The sequence below is a fragment of the Dreissena polymorpha genome, chromosome 1, assembly GCF_020536995.1.
Source record: "Dreissena polymorpha isolate Duluth1 chromosome 1, UMN_Dpol_1.0, whole genome shotgun sequence".
Classification (NCBI taxonomy): domain Eukaryota; kingdom Metazoa; phylum Mollusca; class Bivalvia; order Myida; family Dreissenidae; genus Dreissena; species Dreissena polymorpha.
The window spans coordinates 170,732,163-170,759,600 of NC_068355.1; the positions used below are offsets into that span (position 1 = coordinate 170,732,163).

Consider the following 27,438-nt stretch of genomic DNA (forward strand, 5'->3'; position numbering starts at 1 on the left):
ACTAAATACCATCAAGTCATGTAAAAAGGAGCAGGGTATAGCACGCTGCTATTGATCTCTTGAGCTTTCACATGAATTTTACGGGTAATTTTCATACAACAAATGATATTATATAGTGTAATGATAAAGCATTATGAGCACAAATTATATCTCTTACTAGTTGTGCAAAAATCATTTAAGTGTCACATTTCAAAAGAAAATTTATATAAAAAGGTATTATTAATTGTTAAAACGTTATACAAGGTTATTTCAATTCACTAAAGCATTTAATTACAAGAACAAGTGTATTTTATGTCCATTACAATACATGTAACAATATTGGCATTGTATTTATCTGCATTTGATGTGCATTTAATACACTTAAAAATGCAGACAAGACACACTTCTAACAAAAACAAATGTATTTGTTTCTGCATTTTTCCAGCATTAATACTCTTCAAGTGTATTTTTTATCATCCCAAATACACTTTACCAGGAAAAAGGTATGTTAAAATGCATTTTTAGTTTGTTTTAAGTATATTTTCAAATGCATTAAGACACTTTTTTTTGCAAAAAATGTTGAACAAAAACTTGAAAATATTTAATATACTAAAGTGTAGTAATAATTAAAGTTTTGTATGAGCGTCTAAATCAGTGTCAAATTCATCATACCAGTGCCTATTTAGTAGCAGTAGTCCTTATATGGTCTACTTGTGGTAAAAATAATGCATTTTGTATAATAAAACATACATACATTAAAAAATATAGCTGCCCATACAGTTCAATACAAGGTTCAATTAACTACACTATGCAAATTTAAAATATGACATCAAGCTTGGAATAATCTTTTCAATAATGAATAATATGCTGTTTTAATTTATAAGTGAAATACACACTTGCATATAAAAACTGATTTTACATCAAAACTAAATGTTTAATTTGATTTTTAGCTCCACTGGCCATAGGTTCTGTGTCCATCGTGCGTCCGTGCATTAACTTTTCCTTTAAACATCTTCTTCTCCTAAACTACTGGTCCAATTCAGATGAAATTTCTTAGGAATGTTCCTGGGGTGAACCTCTTTCAAATTTGTTCAATATATGCCCCTTGCATGAACACAGTTTATAAATGCTGTCGCAATTATAAAATATGCAATTACTATAAATACAAATGCCAGGGAAAAGTGCTTTTTGTATTAAAAAATTCGAATGAATATTACAATAATACATTCTGAATACTTTAGTATGTAATTAACAGTTTTGTCTGAGAAAATCACTAAATTTTATATATTTATTCAAATTCACATAAATCATATTTCAAAAACACATAATTACTTCAAATCCTTTCACACAATACTGAGAAAATGCACAGTTTCTGATTGTTATTGATTCTTTATTAATTTATACATGTACCATTTTTTAATCTTGATGCATCCTCAATTGTATTATGCACATCTTAATCTGTTTTAACAGTTATAATATAAAGATTAAGGCTGACTCAGTAAAATAATAATCCATGATTTCTGCAGTACTTGCAGACAAACTAGGAATACTGCTGTGATATTATTTATCTATCTAATGGGATATTTATTTGGCATCAATAGAAAAAAATCAAAGCATACACATGTATATAATGTGTATGTATATATTAGTTAAACTTAAATTGTTTGACCATCGATAAAAAGATATTATAATATATGTATATATATATATATATATATGAGCCGTTCCACGACAAAACCTGCATTAGTGACATCAGTTATGACGTTGGGAAAATCCCACTTTTTATGACGTCGTCACATGCGAGTTTACACAGTGCATTTACGCGGAGCTTAAATTATTTGTGATTTACAGATAGGTTTTTAGTGTTATTACTGTTCTGTTGGATATTAATGGAGTTGGAGATAGAGGTTAATTTATTAACTTGTTAAATATTTTTTTATTTTGTAAAGATCTATTTGTATAAACACCTATATTGATGCAAAATTCGGTGTGAAAAAGTGACGATAATAACAATGGCGCCCATTTAAAATTGTATGCAAAACATGGGTTTAAATCCGATCGCGATTTATGTGATGAATTCTTTACAAAACAAGGTCTCTCAAATAATAAAAATCATTGACATGTTGAATATGCAATAATTTAACCACAATTTAATTGTTATTAAAGTTTAAACTTATTTATATTGAAAGAAGCAAATTAATCTTCGTCTCACGTTGAACTGCTTGAAACAATTTCAAAGTTGACTGTTGTATATTGAAATGTCCTTTTGATATATTTGCGGTATAAAATGTTTTCTTCAAAATTGATCATAATTTTTTTTTTAATTGTAAAATGAACGACATAGGTTTGGAATATGTGATTTGTAGTAAAATGATTCTACTTCATTTCTTTATGTTATTGTGTGATGCGAATAAAACATCATTATTAATAGCTCAGTTGGTAAGCCAGAATCGTACCACGCTGAAGAACATAGTTCGATTCCAGTCTGTTTTTATTTTTTTTAGATAATTATTTTAGGTCAAAATATTACATGAAACACGTGTTTAAATGAAATGTAAGTTAAAACGATTTTTTTATGTTTAATGCACATTATAGAATCGATACGTCGTAATTGTTTTCAGGAGCTCGAAAGCATTTTTTCTGAGCATTTTGGCAGAACATTATGTACGCCTGCACATACTCAAGATCTGTCATTCGATGACAACAATGACCAGGTAGACGGTGCATGTAGCGCCGTCATGGAAAACCGAATTGGGTCCTTCGTTTCTGGGCAGCTTGCGGAATCAAGCAGTGACTCCTCTGACGATGATGGAAGTGATGACGGTGTTGCGTTTTCACAAGATGATAGCATTCGACGTTTCCACGAATCTGGCTGTGGGTGTGCTAAGAAATGCCACGAGAAATTTGATGCCTCCCAAATCAGAACGGACACCCTTAATACGCGGGAAATGACGAGGGAAGAAAAGGAAATGTATCTTAAAGGCTGTTTGTCCGAAGGTCCCACAAATGACTCTACAAAGCGTGGGAAAAAGAGAATGCGAATTCGTGGAAAATACACTTTCCGCGGTCAGGAAATATGCGCATACACGTTCAGATTGTTATTGGACATAAGACGTTGTGCATTAAAATCAATAAGGCAGTCATTGAACAAGACAGGCCCGGGCCCACGCCGGCATGGAAATACAGGAAGGAAAGCAAAACATGCTCTGGCCTTCACAGATGTCGAGCGTGTGGTCCAATTCATCTGCAACTATGCGGAAGAATTCGGAATTCCACAACCTGCAGCTCCGCGTGGGAGAGACGATACGGCACCGATATACCTACACAGCGGTACAACGAAAATGAACATTTATAAGCTGTACAAAGTAAGCTGCCAAGAGGCCGGCGTGCGTTTCGTCGAAAAAAGCTCCTCTCAGTCAATATGGAGTGCCTGCATCCCACATATAAATGTTGCATCCGCTAGAGACGATGTGTGCGTGACCTGTGAGAAGCTGCGAAGAAAAATATGGATTCGGTATCGGAAGAGGACAAACTAGCTTCCACTGAAGAAATGCATAGTCATATTGTTTTGGCAAAAAAAGAAATAGACCTTTACAACAGTCTCATTTAAAAAGCAAAAGAAACGTCACATCTATGTCCAGCTGAACGATCAAACAACTTCACGTTTGATTTCGCGCAAAGTGTAGGTATACCACACCATGCACGACAGATGTGGCCATTGCATTTCGCATCGTTAAGAAAAGTCCACATGTTAGGAATGAGAATTGATGAACAATCACGTCAATTAAATTTTCTCATCGACGAAAATAAGAGCATCGGTGCAGAATGAACTTATGCCCAAGAACCAAACGCTGTCATCTCAATGATAGACTACGTGCTCAACACCCATGGATGCGAAGATCTCTCGTGCACAATACACGCCGATAATTGTTCGGGTGAGTTAAATTTTAATTGTGATCATTATAATTTCATATTGCGCAAAAGCCGTTTAAATTAAAATATAACTATAATGTTGGAATATTTTATTGGCTATATTTATCGTGATAATAATAACGCGATTCATAAATGATCATAACATATTACAGTGATTTTAAAATGAATAATGATGGAGGTGTGCAGGTTATGACGACGACGACAACGATGGTGGTAAAGAAGATGATGATGGTAATAATGGTGATGTTGATGCTGATGACGATGAAGATGATGACCATTAAGTAAACGATGACTGATGAATATGATCTTTAGCTCATGATCAAAGTTATTGTTGTTGCTTTCAGGTCAAAACAAAAATCAGTTTGTGCTTGGGTACTTAGCATGGCGAGTCCTGACACGGCGCCTGACACTTCAATCGAATATATAATGCAGGTTCCGGGTCATTCACGATGTTTGGTAGATAGTGGGTTCGCCCATATTAAAAAGCTGTACAGGTAATAAACCTTATCGTTGTTATAAGTTAACATTTATTATATTAATAACGATTACTTAAATATGTTACTATTAAAAAAACACATAGTATTTTTACAAGTTTTATTTGCAACATAACTATACAAGATGATAATAAGTAGTAGTATTGATGATATCAGAATAAATTACACGGTAAATGGTATCATTACATGTTAGTCCTTAAAGCATGTTATACATGGTTTGTTTTACTTATTTTATTGAACATGCGCTTCAGACGCTCGGACTGTGACATCATTCAGCAGCTAGAGGATATTGTCAACAAGTCGTCTACGGCAAACGAGGCTGTCCGATATCCGACCTGGTGCTGGCGTGACTGGAAGACTTTCTTTTGTCTACATCTTTTAAAGCAATACCCGGCATAAGGGGTGTGTCCAACTTTTTATAAACTACACATTTTCTACATGTATGAAAATACACACATGTTCCTCACACATATTTGTATAATGCGAGTCACCAAAATATTAAAGTGTTTATCAGTGTGTAAGAACTCACTTGAAATTCAGCATGTTCAGATTTATTTATTAATTGTAAATAATTATAAAATACTAAGTATTTAATTATTATACTTAATTATAAAACACATACTTTTAAGAAAAACATAGCTAAAAGACATGTCTAAAGATTTGTTTCTGGCTAATGGATTACAGGAAGTACCAGTACTTCAGGTTCGACTCATCGAGGCCCGGCACTGTTTTCGCGAAGAAAGCAACGGACCTACCAGAGAAAGAGTTCTTCATCATGAAACACAGGAAACTTCACTCAGCAGAACCGTGCTTAATTAAACCGACAGAGCTATCATAGAATCGCGTGAAATATCTTTACAGAACTGTCCGACCATTTGTGCGACCATGTTATCAGGACATTACCTGTCCAACACCCACAGACTGATTGCATGTGATTACATCATGTATTCGAACATCAACCTAAACAGTTATTTTAACCCATTCGCGTGTTAATGCAGGGTTTTCCAACAAGTTATTGTAATATTTGAATTAGTGTTTGATATTGCGAACTATTTACACGCTGTTAACGTCATGAATAAGTCATTCCGATTGAAAATGACGCGACGTCAACATCTTTGTTGCGTGATAGTATGCGTATATAATGTTGGTATAGCAACGCTAAATAGTGGCGTACACATGTAATTTATACATCATTGGATTCGTGGATGAACGTACAATATGAAACTGAAAAAAACGAAAATTTGATTTTTTTGTCATTAATGCAGGTTTTGTCGTGGAACGGCTAATATAATATATATATATATCATTGTAAAACTAAAAATTAAATATGTATGTTTCTATTACATCATCTAGGACTTTTATTTTCAGACAAAGTAGAGTGAAGCTTAAAACAGTATCCAATTGTAACAGTCAATTTTGGGAAAATCAACCTTATTATTATTTTCTGTGTTGGTCAATGTCATAATTGGTATAAAATGTATATTGAACTGGAAGTTTTCTTTATTTTAAATGATAACACAAATGAACGTTAATAGTGCTCTTCATATCAAAGTTTCGGTAAAAAGTTTGGCGCTAGTTCAACGCGCATCGTATACAGCCTCATAACAATAGACTGACAACCTTTTGGGTAGTAAAGTAGTAATACAAGGCAATATGGCGACCGTTAGCCACGAGGCCTATCTTACGGAGGAATCCGAGAAAGCCGATGTATCACGATTGGCCCGATATGAGAATCTAAAATTACGACAATTTTGGACGCCATTTTGAAATTGTGTGCCTAGTTTTGGTGCGAAAGTTTTAATCTTTAAAAATATACTTTAAGCACGAAGACCCTAATATATTCAGCTCACTTTTTCGACAATAACAATAGTGCAGTGTAACCAGGAACAGTAAGGTTTAATATTTGAGCCGACATAAATAACAACTTTAAATATGTTCAAGCTACAATTAGCGACGAAAGCAAAATTAATTCGAAATCGTAGAGGATTTACACATTACAAAAGCAATTCCTAATGACAATAAGTAAGTTTTTAATCCTTATTGTCTTTCTGAGTTGTATTAAAAACAGCGGTAGTAGATCCAGTCTGGCTGGAATGTTATTCAGGTAAAGTTTGCATGATTTCGCGACCTGTCAAATTGTGTTCCTGCGTAAAGTTATGTCTAGAAAGCATTCCGTCATATACTTAGTTAAATGCTATTGTTTCTATGATTTATCAGTAATATCGCCTTCAAATTACAATATTAATGAAATAAAAATTATTCTGAAATTAAATGCATGGAACATTTGTTTCCTTTTGCAACAATATTCAATTTTCGTTTTAAATTAACAAGATATCTCGTAAAAGGTTGGCTAGATTGAACGTTACCGGTACGCAGTTGTTAAACACTATTGACAACGCTGGGATTTTGGGGCGGTAGCCCCCGATGCTAAAGAAATATATAGGATAAACAGGATTATTACTATTGGTTGTTGTGTTAGGTGTTGCGCGCTTAGCAACAATAGAATTATTCGCTTTTCCATTCTTTTTTACGTACCGGTAAAGTTCAATAGCTCAAAAGGTATTTTAGTGTACATAACATTTTCAAAGCATTTTGGATGGAAATATAAACAGGGTAAAAGTTGTATACAACAGAAGTTTTGCTATTTTTCTGAAAACTCGATACTTAATTTATTTTAAATAGCAAAAACATGTAATTTGAAAGTGAAATTCAAGCTTTTCCTGCTGAATAATATTATAAAGTCAACTAATAAAATTGTCATTAATTAGTTGAATTCATATTGGCTTGTCAAATAATGATGAGAAATTGGGTGAAATATTTGGGTTTTCTTTATGTACGAAATATTGACAAGTATATCAAAAAGATTAAATATTTGGATCTGGTGTATGTTTAACAACAAAGGGGTTACGATGCTGTTAACACAAGCCTTGGGCTGTATTTGCATTATTTATTGGTATCACAATGCTGATTAGCGGGTGCATACTTGAATAGTGATTTCTCCAGGTTGTAATTCAGCCAATCAGAAATAAAAACGCATAGAACACTGACCAATGGGATTCATAACAGAGTTTCACTGGGCAGATGTTAGAGGGAAACAAACAGTTAGCGTTTAGACTTGGAGGTGTACGAATCGAGAAAGATACGATCATGTAGCTATCAGACTGTATTTGTATAACCGAAAATATTAAGTATGTTAGACATTAAATTGGACTAGAAACTGATACATGGTGTTGTTAAATATTTTATCCTGTATTATGCAGAGAAATTAACATAAATAGAGAGGGACCGACTTGTCCCATGCGCGGCACGAGAAAATGGTAGTTAATGAAAAACTCGTCATCTTGGCAATTCGCGCATGACGAGATATCGAATGATAGGCTACATACCGGTAATTTAAGAGTAATGAACATTGTTAGTAACTAGGTGTCGTCTATGAACTATGGACGATTACGTGACACAGGACGTTAAATGGTGCTCGTGAACCAAGGATTCGAACAAAGAAATGCTACCACTTACGATTACGAAGCCATGAAAAACAACGCGAAGAAACTCCGTTTCGGCAACTTCAGTAACCAGTAACAACGACCGTGAGCCGGGAACAACGACATCCGACTACACATATTCTGCAACTTCCGGTGAGTGACTGTTTTATTTCCTAACGTTTGTATCAAAATGGCAAATCAAATAATCTCTGAATTATTTCAAAATTTAAATGAACAAATTAAAGATGTTAAAACGGCCATAAGCACTCAGACTATTTCACAGGTCGTACAATCATTTGATGGAAATTCAAAAGAATTTAAAAATTGGATTAAAAATGTAGAAAAATATGGAACACTTACCAATTTAGATGAGAATAAATTAAAGTTTGTTGCTTACCAATCTAGTAAAGGGCTTGTTAGTGATTACATGCATCGTGTTTTGACTGATGATCCGACAGGGACATGGACAGATTTAAAGGAACAGCTTAAATTAAGATTTGCAGAAATTCAAGACCCACAATACGCTTTCTCATTATTAAAGACGACTAAACAAAAGACCGACGAAAATGTTCAAATATACGCTGAGCGACTTTTATTTCTTGCGACTGACGCATACGAAAATATTGAAGGAAATTTAGACTATAAAGAAAAACAGTTAGTAGAAATTTGTATCGACGGATTATTGCACGATTATTTGAGACTTAAATTAATGCGCGAAAATCATACAACCCTTTCGAATGCTTTAAAAAGCGCTATAAAGGAACAAAGTGTCAGAACTAGATTTGAGTTGCAATCACAGGTAAATAGACTTAATAACATTACGACCGATAATATTCAGACAGATATCGATTATATTAGGTCATCTATTGTTTGCACATATTGCAAGAAACACGGTCATTCTATTGAAATCTGTCGCCGTAGGCAACGCGAGATAAGTGCATATACGGTAGGGCGGAACGGTCAGACGATAAATCAAAACGATAATAGGCGCAAGAACGAATATGACAAAAATTGGAAAGATAAAATTGATTGTTGGAATTGTGGTAAATTAGGACACTTTAGTAGAGAATGTACTCAAAGAAAAACGTACATTAATCGAAAAAACTAGGAAATTCTTACCAAAAAGGGGTCTATGGTTAGAATGAAAAAGTCGAGACATATAATATCGCTTTGTGTGGTAGTCCAAATTCTTGTGTTATTTCAACAGGTGGTTATCAATTTAGGAGCTTAATAGATAGTGGAGCTGAAGTATCCTTGATAAACAAACGTACTTATGATATGTTAAAAAAAAACCCGCACTGATAATTAAAAAAGTAAATCTAAAGTCGGTAAACGGAAATTCATTATATGTCCACGGATGTGTAAAATTGAGATTCAAAATAGGGAGAATATATAAAGAGCACATGTTTTTTGTAGTAAGTAACGTTAATAGAAATGTTATTTTAGGAAGAGACTTTTTACAAGATAATGGTGTCCGTTTATACTTTGATTTAGGATGTTTGAGGATTGATAACTGTTATGTACCTCTAGAAGAAGATGTACATCTTTCAACGATAGCGAGATTATCTAGACATACTGTGTTAAAACCACAAACTGCATATAGACTCTTTGCTCAAGCTAAAAGAAACTGCATACGTTCAAATACAAATTATGAATTCAATGGAATAAGCAATTCTTTCTTTGATAATGAGCCTGGTTTAACAATTGTTAATTCAGTAGTCAAGACAACGCGTGATAGACAATTTCCCATTTTAATTATAAACAATACGCACAAAACAATAAGGCTTAGACGACACTGTGCCATAGGGCGAATAAAATCGGTAAATGATAATGAAATATGCTCAGTACAAGAAGTTATCAAAAATAATCAGCCGAAATCAGGCTTATCTAAAGATGAAATCTTATCAGATTTACGTGTAGATGAAGATCAAAAAGAAAATATTCTACCGGTACTCTTAAAACACAGAACTCTCTTCGCAAGTAATAATTTAGAATTAACACAAACTTCAGCAATAGAATTTACCATAGACACAGGGGATCATCCACCCATTAAATTAAGGCCGTATCGAACACCATTAAACAATAAGGTATTCATAGATAAAGCCATCGACGAAATGCTAGACGCAAACATAATAAGTCCATCAAGAAGTCCGTGGAGCTTCCCTATTGTTTTAGTAGATAAAAAGAAAAATAACCATGACTCAAACAAAGATAATAAAGACGAGAAAAGGTTTTGCGTTGATTTTAGACAATTAAACAAAATAACAAAACCAATTGCCTATCCATTACCACTAATAGATGATATATTGGCGTTATTAGGTAAAAGTAAATATTTCACCAGTTTAGATTTGATATCGGGATATTGGCAAATACCTATAAAAGAAGAGGACAGAGAAAAAACGGCTTTTGCTTCGGGATTCAGGGGTCTATTTCAATTTAATGTTATGCCCTTCGGTGCCTCCTCCGCCGGTGCTATATTTCAAGAATTGGCTAATAAAGTACTCAAAGGTTGTGAGAGCTTCGCTGTGGCGTATCTAGACGATATTCTAATATTTTCACCTGACTTGCAATCTCATTTATCACACGTAGATACAGTACTACAGAGTCTCAGTAAACATAACCTAAAGCTAAAACTATCAAAATGTCAATTCTTACAAAGAGAGACTAGATACCTAGGCTTCATCATAGATCAAAATGGTATAAGGCCGGATCCGTTAAAAGTGGAAGCGATCCGACAATTCCCTAGGCCAAAGTGCGTGCGCGATGTACGATCTATCTTAGGTGCTGCAGGATTTTATAGGAGATTCTGTCCGTCGTATTCAGAAGTAGTCGAGCCTCTCATTAATCTCACGAGAAAGAATGTCTCATTTAAATGGTCAAAACAATGCGAAGATAGTTTTCTACAATTAAAAGACTCATTTACGCAAATCCCTTATCTTTCATACCCTGATCCAAAAAAAAGGTTATATTCTGTATTCGGATGCATCTGATAAATGCGTCGGAGCCTGTTTGACTCAAAAATGCGACAGTAACGAGACCGGGGATTATGTGGGCGAAAAGCCGGTATTTTTCATATCGCACAGATTAAGCCCCACACAATGCAAATATAGTACCATTGAAAAAGAATGTTACAGCATATTTTACAGTCTAAGTAAATTGCACCATTATTTACACAATGCTGAATTTGTTATAAAGAGTGATCACAAGCCGCTTAAGTATTTATTGGAAAGTCCGATGCAAAACAAGAAAATACAATTATGGGCCTTAAGTAAAGCGGGTTACAACTGCAAAATTGAATATATACCGGGAAAAAAGAATATTATTGCTGACTTTCTAAGCCGACCTCCAAAAACCAAAATAAAGAATAATCAATGCGATCAAACAGAACTAGAATTACATATTAACGATAAACATTTTACAATCAATTCGCAAATAAATAAACAAGACCAAACACGCGAAATTAACGTAATCGACTCTACAAACATTGACCACAAGCAAATAATCGTTAAATTTATTACCCCGCAGCCAATCCAAGTCGACGACACAGCGTCGAACAATAATATATCAGGGCTTAATATGCAAATAGAACAAGAAAAAGACCCTCATATATCTGAGATTTAAGCGAGATTAAGATTAGGGAAACAGAACAAGAGTGAAGATGATAGATATTTAACGGTTGATGACATACTGTACTACATATCAAACGTAGATGAGGAACCTACTCTCAGGCTGTTTGTACCTAAACACCTGACTGATTCAGTTGTCAAGCAATACCATGATGAAAACGGACATCCTGGGTCTCAAAGGCTTTTCCAGACACTAAAAGAGAAATATTACTGGCCTAAAATGTTCAAAGAATTGAATGATTATGTATCTAAGTGCATAATATGTCAAAGTAGAAATTTAAAAGCAATTAAAGCTCCCATATCGTCAGATACCTCAATACCGCCGTTTCCGTTTTCAGTTGTTTCCATAGATATATGCGGTCCATACCCAACAACGCTTTCCGGAAATAGATATATAATATGTTTCGTGGATCAATTTTCAGGATATATAGAGGCATTTCCGTCGCAGGATAAATCTTCTGATAGCGTAATACACCTGTTAATGAACGAGATTTATTGCCGTCATAGTTGTCCTATAAGAATTATAACTGATAACGGAAAAGAATTCACAAGCACAGCTTTCACTGAAACATTAAAATCAATGAACATTGACCACGTAAAGACGACAATATATCATCCCGCGTCTAATGGCATGAACGAGCGTTCACATGGGACTATGAACAATATACTATCAAAACGGGTTCAAAAAAATGTACAACAATGGGACGTACATTTAAACATGTCTTTAGCGGCAATGAGATTTTGTACATCCGAGACTTCGAAGCACACACCGTTCTTCTTACTTTTTAATAGAGACCCTATTCTTCCAATAGACAACTTGTTAAAGCCTAGACGTAAATATCACGGTGAAGATTATCATAAAATAATATTAGAAGAACAACACAAATCATTTAAAAAGGTATGTGCCCAAATTCAAAAATCGAAACGTAGACAAGCTGATTATGCGAATAAAAATACGAAAGATATTAAATTCGAAATCAATGACCCCGTTTACTACAAAAACTTTCAACGTACAAATAAATTAGACAGTAAATGGAGGCCATATTATCGTATAATCGAGCAAAAGTCGCCGTTAACATACGTAATAAAGAACCAATTAGACAACTCTACTATTAAAGTTCATGCAGACCAGATTAGACACGCTAATATCGATCAATGGCCAGTGATAAATCAACCGTTAACGCGCCCGATTAGAAAAGCAAATTTAGCCTTTGCGGACGACACATTATCTTCTGATAGCAATTCAAATAAGTCAATACATGGGTTACCTGTCATTACTCAACAGACCCGACAGATTAGAGATAATACGGATGAGGAAGATAATGTTCCGCTTGCTGAATTGCAAAAACATTTGAGAAATAAACAATTCGCGGATATACAGTCAAGCTCCAGTGAATCAGATACGATGCATTCCGATAACAGTAATTCACAAAACTCACCTATACGTAGGTTCGAAACTGATTCATCAGATGATCAGATGCAAATTGACGCGGTAGCGTTAAAACACAAAAAAACGAAAATTGACAAAAAAGACTTCACGTTCAAATAACGCCATGAAGAAAGCAATTTTCACGTGCCTTCAGACAATGGCTGAACACATGTGAATGGACTACAAAATAAAGCGAGGTAGATGTCGAGACTTAAAGACCCCAGATTTTTGTATATAGAGAAATATGTTTTGAATGTATATGTATTAAATATGTAAAAAGAGGATAATAGAGGACGGTATCGTCCGATTTTGATAATGTATCGTCATTAGCATTGATTTACGGGTTTAGAATGAAATGAAAATGTCATACTTTAGTATACGGGTGAAATGCCATTTACCCGTGCGCAATAGCAACCAGCTCTGAAGCGTATTAAAACATTTAGGGGATATTTACATAAACTAAGACCCGATTTAAGATTTATTTCAAGTATGAACACGAATACATTTACACCCAGGGTGGAGTAAATAATTGAAAAGTTTAATACCATTGTTAAGATTAGGAAATGAAGGATTATATAACTGACAGACATTTGATTAACAGAACAGGTCAACCTATTGACATATAGGATCGTTTTTACCTCATTTATAGTCGTAACGGTACATATGAAAGCGGTCAACCGAAAATCTTATTTGTACAGGCCATATAAAGTTTTATGTCACACCGAATAATGAAGTTTGAATAATTTATTGTGCAAATATGGTTTCATTTCCCCAATGTAATTCAATTATCGGGAACTTCTGTTAATACAGTCATAGTTCTATATAAACAATTAGGCTCGTAGGTCAACGTTACTTCAAACTAATGAAATTTAAATAATTGATTATATAAGTGTGATTCCAATTTCCCAAGATTCGCAGTATTAGGCTTCATATTAACAATGAGGTTTGTCCATAGATAACATCTGGTTATCTGATCAAGTATGCTTAATGAAATGAGGTTTCCTGTTCCCAAAGTGATAATTGTGTATATATCTCAATCGGGTACAAACATGACAAAAAGACCACACCTGTCGCAACGGACGGTAAATACCCGATTCGTTTATCGATCTAATCGTATGCACCGACGCTTTAGTATCGTATCAGACTAGTTTATGACAACGCACTTGAAAACGACATTAACCAACGTTAGCTTATGCCCTACAGCGCTCAAGTAAACACCATTTTAAGCGTAGATAACATTTTAATACAGTTTGTAAATATCATTCATTAAAATTTTGATACGGATCATATATATAGTTTTTTTCCTTTCTTTATAAGAATAGCTACATTAAGACAAGGGATTTTGTTTGTAAATTTTTGTTCTCTAAGTTTATAAAACATAATAAAGCACAATGCATTTTATTAAATAGACAAAGGCGTATAGTTTAAATAAAACATCATAAATTTGCGTCATGAGAATCGCGTTCCTTTAGCACATTAATTTTATTTGGGTATATCTTGTCATAGGTGTGAATAGTAATCTGAGTGCTTATATAGCAAATTCCATTAATATGTAAATAAAAGGCCCGTTTATCATTTCATGTAATTGACCCTATTAGATTTGCCAATGCGATACAAGTTAAGGAGAAAAGCAGCGCTCCTGACATCGTTGGCGTGGTTTGCCTGCAGCAACATGCGTTCATAACGCATTTGAGATCGTGATCAGATCTTAACACCCCGACAAAGAAGAAGAATATGTCATCGACATACAGATATCTGCGACGACGATGTATCCGTCGAGAATCAGATGACGTAACAGACGACTTCAATTAGGATCCAACACTGTCGACATTGATCCAAATTGTGAACCAGCATCAGTACCATACAGCGAGTGGACTGTTAATGGACATTTCACGCGTCGTCGAAAATGATATGAAAGGACTTGGTGATGAAAAATCGCGCGTACGTTGTACATATATTAGGTGAACATTTTATCGTCTATGAATTTATATATATATATATATATATATATATATATATATATATATATATATATATATATATATATATATATATGTGTGTGTTACCTTTATTACGTGTATATAAACACTAACTATAATACTACAGTCATGAATGCAGACATTCTCCAGAACTATATATAATAAACGTTTGAAGTATTCTAAATCGTGCAACAGCCGCGGACCAACAGCTTCTCCGACCGACCCTTCATTCGGAAGCCGCCGTCTTCAATCGACTGCATGTTACCATCTACAACCAGATGTCACATACTCTCCAACCGGACGTCTCATCTCTTCACCTAGATGCCACATCGCCTCCAGCAAAGATGTCAAAAATGGACACTATTCGTATTGGATTTCCCAAACCAGTGACACATTCCACTTCATTGTGATTGACATTGACTATTTAAATATCCCGACGTTTTATTATTTCAGCAGAAACATTCGATAAAAATTTCATTAATAATTTGCAGATTTTCATCATATATATGTTTTAGTCACTGATGTTTTCATGTTTGCGTGTTAGATTTTTTCATCGTATGTGTTAATATGTTTTCCTTTACTTCCATACTTACATTCTTAAAGATTTTTCTGTATCCTAAAATACATAAAAATCAAATTGAGAGGATAAGTTGTGTCAAATAATGATGAGAAATTGGGTGAAATATTTGGGTTTTCTTTATGTACGAAATATTGACAAGTATATCAAAAAGATTAAATATTTGGATCTGGTGTATGTTTAACAACAAAGGGGTTACGATGCTGTTAACACAAGCCTTGGGCTGTATTTGCATTATTTATTGGTATCACAATGCTGATTAGCGGGTGCATACTTGAATAGTGATTTCTCCAGGTTGTAATTCAGCCAATCAGAAATAAAAACGCATAGAACACTGACCAATGGGATTCATAACAGAGTTTCACTGGGCAGATGTTAGAGGGAAACAAACAGTTAGCGTTTAGACTTGGAGGTGTACGGATCGAGAAAGATACGATCATGTAGCTATCAGACTGTATTTGTATAACCGAAAATATTAAGTATGTTAGACATTAAATTTGACTAGAAACTGATACATGGTGTTGTTGAATATTTTATCCTGTATTATGCAGAGAAATTAACATAAATAGAGAGGGACCGACTTGTCCCATGCGCGGCACGAGAAAATGGTAGTTAATGAAAAACTCGTCATCTTGGCAATTCGCGCATGACGAGATATCGAATGATAGGCTACATACCGGTAATTTAAGAGTAATGAACATTGTTAGTAACTAGGTGTCGTCTATGAACTATGAACGATTACGTGACAGGCTTTATAATTGATTTTCAGACAGCCGTATCGTCCTTTGGCCTGCGGCCTCAGGCCCATACGGCTGTCTTCAGCTCAATAACAAAGCCAATATGAATTCAACTAATTAATAACATTATATTATTATGGTTTAAGCAAATCATATACATATGTTAATAAATCAATACAATTTACATTTTAGATTTGTAATTTTCAAACAAATTTTACAATGATGTCATTATGATATTTATAATGTAATAAATGTTTATAAATACTGCCTTTTTTGTGATTTAAATCAAAATTGTGGAATATGTAAATTACAACACATTGAAAAAATACATTAATATTTATCAAATAAACGTTTTTATTAACTTTATGGTAAAGACTCAATGGTACATGATGTTTTGTTCTCTATATTGGCTGCATCAAAAGATATTAAAATTGGCTACAAAGCTGTGATGTATACCCTTACAATGCAGTCTCTAATATGCAGCTTCGCTTAAATTTGCATTTTATATGGCACATCATTTTTTACAATAAACATGTAATTAAATCATTGTTACGTGATCAAAAAGGCTCATAATCAAATATAAATTAGTCTAAATTTAAGAAGAAAACTCTAAACAGGAGCTAACACATTTCCTGTAAGGAGCCCAATATTTAATCAATCCTTTCCCACTTAGAACAAAGTGGAAATGACTATGATCAAACAGCATAAAACTAGAATAGCCTGCGAGTTACTTGCAGTCTGTTCAGGTTGAATGCTGTTTGCTGCTCATAAGTATCTTAGGTTAGAAAATGAAGCCTTAAAAACTTTAATCTAGTAAGAAAAGATTTAAATTAAATAGAACCCCTTTTCCACTTAGATAAGTATTTTCACGCGTGTGTAGTTCCTTAGAAAGTTATATTTACCAAAGTTTCGATCAAATACGTTACATACAAAAAGCTTAAATCATAAAAGCTTACAAATTTCCAATTCCAACTCAGCTTTAATATGTTCATACCTCGCCATTTTCCAATACAAAGTAAAGTGGAAATACCGTAATCACAATGACCGTCTGTCTGTCATCCTGCCCTTAGACACAAAGTTGTTCATGTCAAAATGTCAAGGTTATCCATCAATGTCAAAGATGAAATATATGGGAGCCATAGTGTTTCACAAACAAATCTTGTTTAATAATTAAACTCGAGGAATTAATAGCGACAACACTAAATACATTACATATAATTAATACTCACTGGGCGCTGTTAATGCTCAATAAGTACACATACCCTAAATAAACCTTTAAATATACTTGGTTACATAGGTACACCTACCTTAAAGCAACATACACTTTTATTTTTCCTATTTGCGGTTGTTGTGTTTCTATCCATATATTTATGTACTGTACTTTTGTAATTCTAGGCCATGTCGGTGAACCTTTTAAACGTACTTATTCACACCAACCATTGTTTTCATAAATGCTTTGTACCAAAATTTTATTGAACAAAAGTGAAACAAATATACTAAATATTATGTATTTCATACATTATATGTTCTGCAAAATATATTATGTAATAAATATATAACTATGAAAATAAAAAATGGTGTAACAAAAACATGTAATGTTTACTTTGTAAATACTTCAAACGCATGTTGTTATTGTATATGAATATATGATGATGAGATAAATATGTTTATATTAAAATAAACCGGTCTGTTCTCTTTTACGCTCTGCTCTACTGATGCCAGTTTGGTGAACGTACTTGTTGAAAAAAAACTGATCTTGAAAAGTTGCACGATACTTTTGCATCGGCGATCAGTTGCATACTTAATTTTTTTTTAGCGGGCTTATGAAACGTACACATATAATTTATGAAAAAAGGCTTATAACTTACATTAGCGCCTTAATGATGATTGTGGTATGAAGTTATTTCGACCAATACAATACTTTGTTTGAGATATAACCCATAAGGCAAAGCATTGTTTAACCAGAAACATCAAAATATACTATAAACATATCACCCGTGGTCACGTTGACTGATAACTATGATAAACAATACATAACAACTTTGCTATCATAGGTTAACTTGTTTCATTCACAATATTCATCTGTCTATATAACGGAGAAGCAAGGCGGTTTTTCTTAAGAATATGTTATTTATGACATCAAGCAAGTTCACGCGTATCAATGCATTGGGCCTAACCTTTTGTTCAATGGCATTGCCGATGGATGGTTTCACGTTGACATACGATGTACATTTGCACATCCATTATTTCTACGTCTTACGTTCGATAATACCCCATGTGGTTACGAAACAATACATATACAGCACTATTTTATTTAAGCGATTGCGGGCAGCAGCTAAATTATATACTTGCAGCTGATGTATTACGTAACTGACAGTAATCGAAATAGCAACCAACCAGCAAAAAAACAGACAAAGTAAAATATGTATCGTGCAAAACTATAAATTCGAACCTTTGAATTCAAGGTTTGTGGGACGATGAAAATTAGCTCGTAAACACTGCTATATAGAAAACTTTGCTGACATATCTGACCCAAGTCACGAATTGATATCCGATACACGCGGTATGCAATAAGCTTTTGTAAGATATAAATAACGCATTAAACTACCGTTTAATTATAAATGCTTTTATATTTGTGAACAATCCTACCATTTGTAAGTTTAACTACTCCGAAAAAATACTTTAGTGACATGGAGTCCCATTATGACATCCATCGTGATAGCAAGCACTCGATTCGCGCGGTAACATAGTAGATAGCGAGTGTTTACCGCAATATTATCCGCCGTATCATATTGTATATGATAACATTTGATATTAATACATTAACTAGACGTTGAGTGTGAGACTATTTCAATGTAGCTGCAAATACAATAGTAATATGTACATATATGTACTATAATTCACAACGTGTTTAACCGAATACATGTGTGTAGTGATAATACGAATAATATGAATATTATTTTAGATATGTTGACATGTGTGAACATTGCATACACTTGCAATTATAAGCTCAATTGTTAATACTTACGAGACCGAAAGTTCCTATATTATTGTACGGAATTATTGAAAGGAAAATATGGCCTTGCGTTGTTTTAAAGGTTTGTAAACAAATATCTTATACATATTGTTTTTTATAGTAATTACGTGATTGCATCTGGAAAGTTTTAAAAGAAGTTATAGCCATTAATACATGTACTAGCTTTACAATAAAGCAGCGTGTATTGTCAATCTAAGTGCAGCTAGAACGATTTTTAAAGCGATTTTACTTTATTTATGCAGTTTTCAGTAAACACCAATACTATTTGTTATGAGCTGAATGACGTACGCGATGGCTAAGTTTTTCACAAAAGTGTTTGTATTACAACAGCGAATTAGGATATTTGAATAAATAACGAAATTATTATCAAATAAGGGCCATGTCATGTGATGAGGTGAAATAAAATTATAAGTGCAGGAGAAAAATTCCAAATATCCCTTGATTATATGCGTTTAGAAACTTTTCTTGTTTAAAGGATAGCTGTCGTCAATATCAATTATGTTGACATTATGTTTATATTGATATATTATATATTAAAACATGGAATAACATATTCTCGATAATATATAAATTAGAATTTGAATAAAGTACATTATATCATATACCAAAGACTCAATCACACTTGAATTGCAATATGTTTATAATTATAATTTTCAAAAAATGGCTTAAAAATAATGCGCATAAGGTTGCGTCATTCTTCACGTACAAAAAGATATTTGCGAATATTATTTTTTTTTTTGTTCGAATAAATATTTATATTTTACCAATCCTATTAAAACATGGTGTTACCTTAAGCGTTCGCATTTGTTAAAACTAAGACATTTGGAGGCTGATGGATCATTTAGCAATGCATTGTAAGACATATCCGGATCGCATGCGCAATACTTGTAATCCAAATGCATAATAACAGACAAAACAAACGCCAGGTATGCTATAATAAATCATTTCAGAATATTTTGCAAAAGTTTATGTTTTTTTATAATTTATAATTCCAATTGAAATTTGCGTGAATGGAGAAACAGTTATAATGAAGATTCTAGTAATGAATGGGGTCTCAATGAAATATAAATGTGTTCTCAATGAGATATATATGCAATACAGCAATAAGTACACTTGAATACTATTGAGTAACCAGGAACGGAAGAAATAATACTTTTAGTGTTTTTAATTATAAGTGAACTGTGTTTAAGTTTAAAAACATATTATTCGACTGTAATGTGTATATTATTTATTCAGTTATTATTTATGTATTTAACATGTACTTGTGAACAGACGACGCCAATTACCTATGTGTATCTCTGTATTGTCTTATTCGTTGAAAACCCATGAACCATGTTGGTACGTCTGGATTAAATCCATGTGGGGGAAAAAAACGAATAAGAACAAAATATATAATATGATTTATAGTGTAACTCAACCAAAATAGATATAAATTAATGTATATGTATATATATATATATATATATATATTATTTATTAATTTATTTATTTATAATATATATATATATAATATATATATAGATATATATAATATATATATATATATATATATATATATATATATATCTATATATATATCTATATATATATATATATATCTATATATATATATATATATAATATATATATATATATATATATATATATTAGTCAACCTGGATGATTTCATATTCCTATCAGCAAAAACTGTCTATATCCAACTACCAACAATTATTAAATTGTATGTATCAAAAATGGAAATGCGGCGTTTTCCTACAAATGGGTGTATTTAATTTTACCATTCATGAATATATTGTGCATTATTTATTTTAACAGATGGCCTGTGCAATGTATCAGGGTGTAAAAGAAGGTAAGCATTTCCCTTGAATACTCAACAGAAAAAGATAATAAAGTACAATTCATTTTCATATTTACGTTGTATGGAAATATTGATATCCTAAAATAGTATAACGTTTCAGAAACATGGGAAATCTTCCTCAACTTTGCATAATTAAAGTAAATAAAACTTCGGGTTGATAACATGTTTGGTATTTAAAAGAAAAACGGTTACACTTGTGTTTTAACGAATATTATCGCCTAAAGCAGAGGAAATGTACTATTTCAAGATGACTGTAGTGTACAAACCGTTTCAATATAATAATTAAGCAACAAAATTAACGGTACGTATGTAACAAATAAGCAAGGATTGTTGAAAATATTAAATGAACCAAAATCTTCAGTTACCCACTATTTGTCTCAGCGCCATTTTTTCATCAATACAATTAAGCAATATGATATCACGTAAACAGACACCACTGGGGATCTTAGATCGTGTATGTTTCAAATTTAATTAAATATATTTAGACATTATAATAATTAATGAAAAGATAATTGTTTAGATTAAATAATAAAATCCACAATACTATTCAAAACATTCAATACGGAAACAAAATCTTTCGTTTTGGCTAGAAATGAATAAATCGATTCAATGCGCATTGGCAATTTGACCCATTTGAATGGTGTATTTGAACGAATCATTCCATTGGTTAATATGTTGAGCTTGTCAATTACCCAACACACAAATAGCTATTTAACAGTCGTTTAGCCCGTTAAAAAAAACGTTTAAACGGCGTAAGTTATACTCATGATCATGCAACTTTGTATGCGAGTACATTTATGGAAAACGTCCATCAAGTATAGTTAACTATAATTACTACAAAAGCGAAAATGTATGTACGAACACAGCAAGCATACTTGTTAATGCCATTTTCTTGATAGCGACTAATTTTGATATATGCATTTTATTAACTCAACTTTAAAGGGACCGTCAACCACATTGACGAAAAATGAAAAGTTTTAAAATGCCGTATCTGTTCACAATTATTAGTTTATATTGATTTAAATATCACGACTGGTATATTACATTACTTGAAAAAAGTTGTTACGTTTTCATATTTTAAGTATATTCGGTAATAACATTTTACTGGGTATGTCTATCAGGTAACTACCAGTCATCCATAAATAACGCAAGTAGATGTATCACCATCGTCACGTGGTAAACACAGTTGTGCATGCAAGTTGTGCATACGTAGAGAATTGTATAGATGTTATTTATAAAATTATCAATCTACTCGCTTTATGTAAAGTGTGTATATCGCTGTATCAACTATTTGCTTTCCATTTAACATCGCGAAATGTTATTACCGATAATACTGAACATATGAAAACTTAACAACTTTTCTCAAGTAATGTTATATACCAGTCGTGATATTTTAATCAATATAAACTAATAGTTGTAACAAAAAACGGACGGTTTTAAACGTTTCTTTTTTCTTCAATCTGGTTGACGGCGCCTTTAAATTAACTTTCGAAATCAAGCATATCTTCGCTACCGCCGTAAATTTGTATTTAAACTTTTTTCTTGTTAAGTTGCGAGTAAAGCATGCGACATCATGATGTGTAGTCATGCTAATTTTGTTTTGGCTCTTGTTGCGTAGAAGCGATTTGTTCCGCACGATGAACCATAAATTTTGTTGATTCTTTGCAGTGAATGTTTAACGCATGAGGATGATGTTCCTAAGTATGAGGCCATGAACAATTCACAGAATGCAATAACAAACCAACCAAGTGTGCAACAACATCATGTAGGGACAATTTATACAATTAAATCATTTATTTTCATGTGTTCATAAGTTTCATGGCTCTTAAATTGTCTCTTTTCTGAAGTGTTAATCAATGTACTAATGAATGCCTTTCATTGACCAAACCAATTATTTTTTATTTCAGATCATCACTAAAAAAGCAGGCCAGACAATGTCACAGGACAAGTTCGTAAATATATGTTATATTGTTACGATACATGTTTATCATCATGATTGCAAACCGTAATTTATTCAGACTCTTCTTCCTGCTTTTTGTTAATGTCTTATTCGCATAATTATGAATGCGCAATACATGGAATCCTTATCATGTGTTGTTTGATTATTTTTTCATTAGGATATTAGAAATAATGGTCATGTAAGAAATTCAGATATTTTAAACGTAATGGCTTACAGTGGAGCATTCGAAGACGCCAACGACCAAAATTCAAACACACAACTCGCTGCACGATTTGGTAAAGTCGTCAATGGGCCATGGTGTAAGCTTTGTCATCATCTGAAGGAAACGCAGGAAACGAAGGAGTTTGAGCTTATGAAAGATTTGTCTGGAATCATGAAGGTAAGATACTAAAGTATTATCCTCTTGAATTTGATACAAATGAATACAACTGCTCGCGTTAATAAAATGCAAAATATAATGCTGCGCGTTCAACCATTGTTTTGAGAACATTTACCTAATAATTATGCTTGGAAAATTAACGTATATCGACAACTTTCTAGTAATACTCTCATTCACCGCATTGTAACAGGGTCATGTTATAAAATAACACGTGTAAAAGATAATTCGATGGTCTCCGCGTTTCATTCCATAGCTCGCTTGAAATAAAAGAAAGACGAAAACTTCAATAATGGTGTTAAGCTTTATACATAATACATTTACATATTATCAGGAAAATTGCCATATTCATTCAACTATACACTGAACAAAAATACAGTAAAGCCCCGGTTTTAAGGGTTGTGCCTTAGTTAATGTAACTTCACAGTCCGTAAATTTACCTTGCATTCTGATAAAGAAAGAGTGGTAGTTACGAGTGTTTGCCTGTAATAGCCATTGAAGATTATTATTTTACATGTATATCATAGGCATGTGTTGAAAGTATAGAATTTTCCGGAAGGTTATGATTATGTATAACCTAATATATCGCCTCATCCATTTTAGTCCCGGTTATCATGACTTGAAATTCACTTTAATCCAATATCGATGTAATTACAGCGGTTTAATGTTGACTATATTAAATCGTTTTATTATTTTACTTTTAGATAGTTTTGATGAACTTCACTGATCGTTCTTCACTGATAATAAAACTGTTTTCAATGTTCTTAAATGACACAGAGGAACTAGAAGCTATGTTATTATTAATAACATTCGGCATTTAATTATTTGGCATTTTGGCGACAGTAAAATACTATCACAAAACCTGTGTTGGAAGAAAACAAGGTTAAATTTTCATTGCTTTAGTGTGATTATGCCAGAAAAAGTTGAGTTTGAGTCCTTTACTTAATCCTGGGTTTACTTTCCAAATGCTTATTGCTAATACTTCTACTTTATGCTCTGTTTGAAATGGATCGTTTTTGTTTAAGGCAAATAAATTACAACTTAAAATCACTCCTGGCTAACGATATCGTGTCTGTCTGTATATGCTGTGTATGCAACCTCATATTTAATACTATTATGCTGTTGGGAGTATAGTGCATCTTAAACATACAGTACAAAGAAAAAGCAAACGGATTGAATCATGCGCTTCTATTCAATACTAAATTCGTTATTTGAAATGAAGTTTTATGATTTGCCCAGGCAGCATGTGACAATGAAAGAACGATACAATTACAAATGAATGTCGTTGTGTTGTGTTGAAATTATTCCGTATTTGTCGTTATTAGGCTTTTTCGGTTTTTTGACCGTCTTATAATTGACACTATCTACCTGGACTTCCCAGATAGATACGCTTTTATAATTAAGCTTCGTTTTTCGTCCGTCTGTACCTTCCTTTAGTTTACCAGTCTGTATATCCTTCATTTGTTCATATTTAAATTATAATATGAGATTTATATATACTATATTTTCCTCAACAAACTAAATCAGAATTTAAATTTACATGATTAATCAAACTATAATAAAAGTAACAGAAGAAGTCCTTACTTTATTTAAGGCAAATTACCGAATGCCATAAAATACTAAACAATGATACGATACAACATTAAAGACCAAATCAGTATTAAAGGGACTGTCAACCATGACGACGAAGAAAAGAAAAGTTGTAAAATACCGTATTTTTTACAATAACTAGTTAATATTGATTAAAATATCACGACTGGTATATAACATTACTTGAAAAAAGTTGTTAAGTTTTTATATTTTCAGTATATTTGGTAATACATTTTACTGGGTATGTCTACCAAGTAAACTGCCAGTTAACTATAAATAACGCCAGTAGATTGATCATCATCGACACCTGGTAAACCCAGAAATGCAAATTGTGCATGCGTAGTGAATTGTATATATTTTATATATAAAATGATCAATCTACTTGCGTTATTTATAGTGTGTAAATCGTAATGTCGCCTTTTTTCGCGATGTACTTTCGATTTCACATCGCGAAATTTTTAAACGAATATACTGAAACAATGAACTTTTTGCAAGTAATGTAATATACCAGTCGTGATATTTTAATCAATATAAACTAACAATTGTAAAAAATACGGTGTTTTAAAACTTATCTTTTTTCGTCATTCGTGGTTGACGGTCCCTTTCAAACTTTGGTCTTCAGAGTGTATGCTCTTTTATGTAAAATTGTGCGTTTAAAGAGACGCTGAGTGACAATTATCTTTAAAAGTTAAGGAACCATCGAATCGAAGGTTCCTTAGAACATTTAATGTAATCATCGAGTATAAGTAAGGCATAAATTAAATGTGTTTATATGATAATACTTAGTGGATATAAAAGGAAACCTGATGGGCTTATTTATGTTATAATCATTTACTCGATCAAAGGCCCTTGCAAAAAAACTAACTGATGCATTTCTAGTATATACCATATGAAGGCCTTATTAGAATATAACTGTCCAAGAAAGCAAAACAAACATATCAAAATCATTTTCATTACGTTTGATATATAAACTACCTATACTGTATTTATTAATAATACTAAGCTGTGGTCTAGAAATGTAAAATCAGTGATTAAATTGATTTATCATAAGTTCATTGTGATACATAATGTTTTAATCATATTAGTTGTTTCTTAAATTTTATAAACTAAGATTTTGAAAACGTATTTAACCGGTTGCGTTATTCTGTAAACTCTTAATTTGCCTGATTTATTGCTAAAAAAATGTTTGTTGAAATCATTTATTAGATAAAACGCAATCGAAAAAAGGGACATGAGAGACATTCTAGTATATAGGAAGGCCTCAATGGAATATTACTATCCGAGAAACGAAAATTACCGATACATAAATCATTGTCTAAATATAACTCCTTTTTATCGGACCTATATTTAAATTAGCATCAATCTATATTTCGTTTTTAAAGTTTCAAATTACATTATGTTTCTTCACAACGTCGCAGGCCCCTACGCAATATGTTTTGTAAATACACGTTGTTTCTATGGATACTGTATTGTGTGTCGTATAATTTTACTGTTTACTCTTTATTGTTTTAGACCATTTCACACAGATGTGCGGAGAAAGCTAAGGCAGTTGTTCCGATTTTCTCTGTGGTTGACGAGAAGGTATCCAATACAAATCAAAAATGTGTAATTGGAATGATACAATAAATAATGATGGAAAAAAGTTTAAATAATGTTATGATTATGCATATTTTATATGGACAGATCCGAATTGTATTCAAATTCTAATGAAATTTTCGCAGGACCACAGAAAAAGGGGTGACACCATAACCATCGAAGCCGTCGTTAAGGTAAAGAAAGAGACGTTCTCACAATGCACGTTGTAATATTTCTTTTATTTGTGTTACTTTGTGTTACAATGTATTGATCAAATGTTCTTAAAAAGTTACACATATATAACATGATGATGTAATAAACAAAAACAGCAAAATAGCTCCGTAAAAAATGTTTAAAATATAAATCAACAACAAGTACAAATAGCATAACGGTAAACGACTACGTTGATCAATATATGTCCAATGTTGCTGTTCATTTACTATACAAACATTATGTTTTGCAGGAAGTCTCTGCTCACGTTTGGAAAATTGACCACGTGCAAACAATACTTAAGGAAAACAACAGCGATAAAACCGAAAATCTGATACGCAGTTTTATTGAGGATACTATAAAGGTGTGCTGGGAGATGTCAATCTCTCAGCCTCCTTTGATGTTAAATTTTGAAGTTGAAGGCAAAATGTATACAGACATTATCAAACACACGTTTACTAAATTCTCGACCATAAAGGAGATAGAATCGAACAAAACTTCTGGTACCATAATTCTGGTTGTCATGCCATCAGTAGTAAATCTGTCTACAGATGGATGCTTGAAGAAAGGAGAAGTAATAGTTGTACCGTGAGTGA

The 27,438-nt window shown here is 32.7% G+C and overlaps 1 protein-coding gene across 1 annotated transcript in view; it reads left to right on the plus strand.

Moving 5' to 3' along the window:
* Nucleotides 1–19,026: 19,026 nt before the first annotated feature.
* The window catches only part of LOC127860707 (uncharacterized), a 9,493-nt gene continuing 1,081 nt past the window's right edge, over nucleotides 19,027–27,438 (plus strand). Inside the window, exons 1-8 of the mRNA XM_052398967.1 lie at nucleotides 19,027–19,334; nucleotides 21,089–21,122; nucleotides 22,800–22,896; nucleotides 23,039–23,079; nucleotides 23,308–23,470; nucleotides 26,570–26,638; nucleotides 26,779–26,826; nucleotides 27,096–27,438. The exon at nucleotides 27,096–27,438 is cut by the window's right edge and continues 1,081 nt beyond it. Of these exons, the coding sequence (XP_052254927.1) occupies nucleotides 19,313–19,334; nucleotides 21,089–21,122; nucleotides 22,800–22,896; nucleotides 23,039–23,079; nucleotides 23,308–23,470; nucleotides 26,570–26,638; nucleotides 26,779–26,826; nucleotides 27,096–27,434 (813 nt within the window). The 5' untranslated portion in view covers nucleotides 19,027–19,312 and the 3' untranslated portion in view covers nucleotides 27,435–27,438. The remainder of the gene's footprint in view (nucleotides 19,335–21,088; nucleotides 21,123–22,799; nucleotides 22,897–23,038; nucleotides 23,080–23,307; nucleotides 23,471–26,569; nucleotides 26,639–26,778; nucleotides 26,827–27,095) is intronic.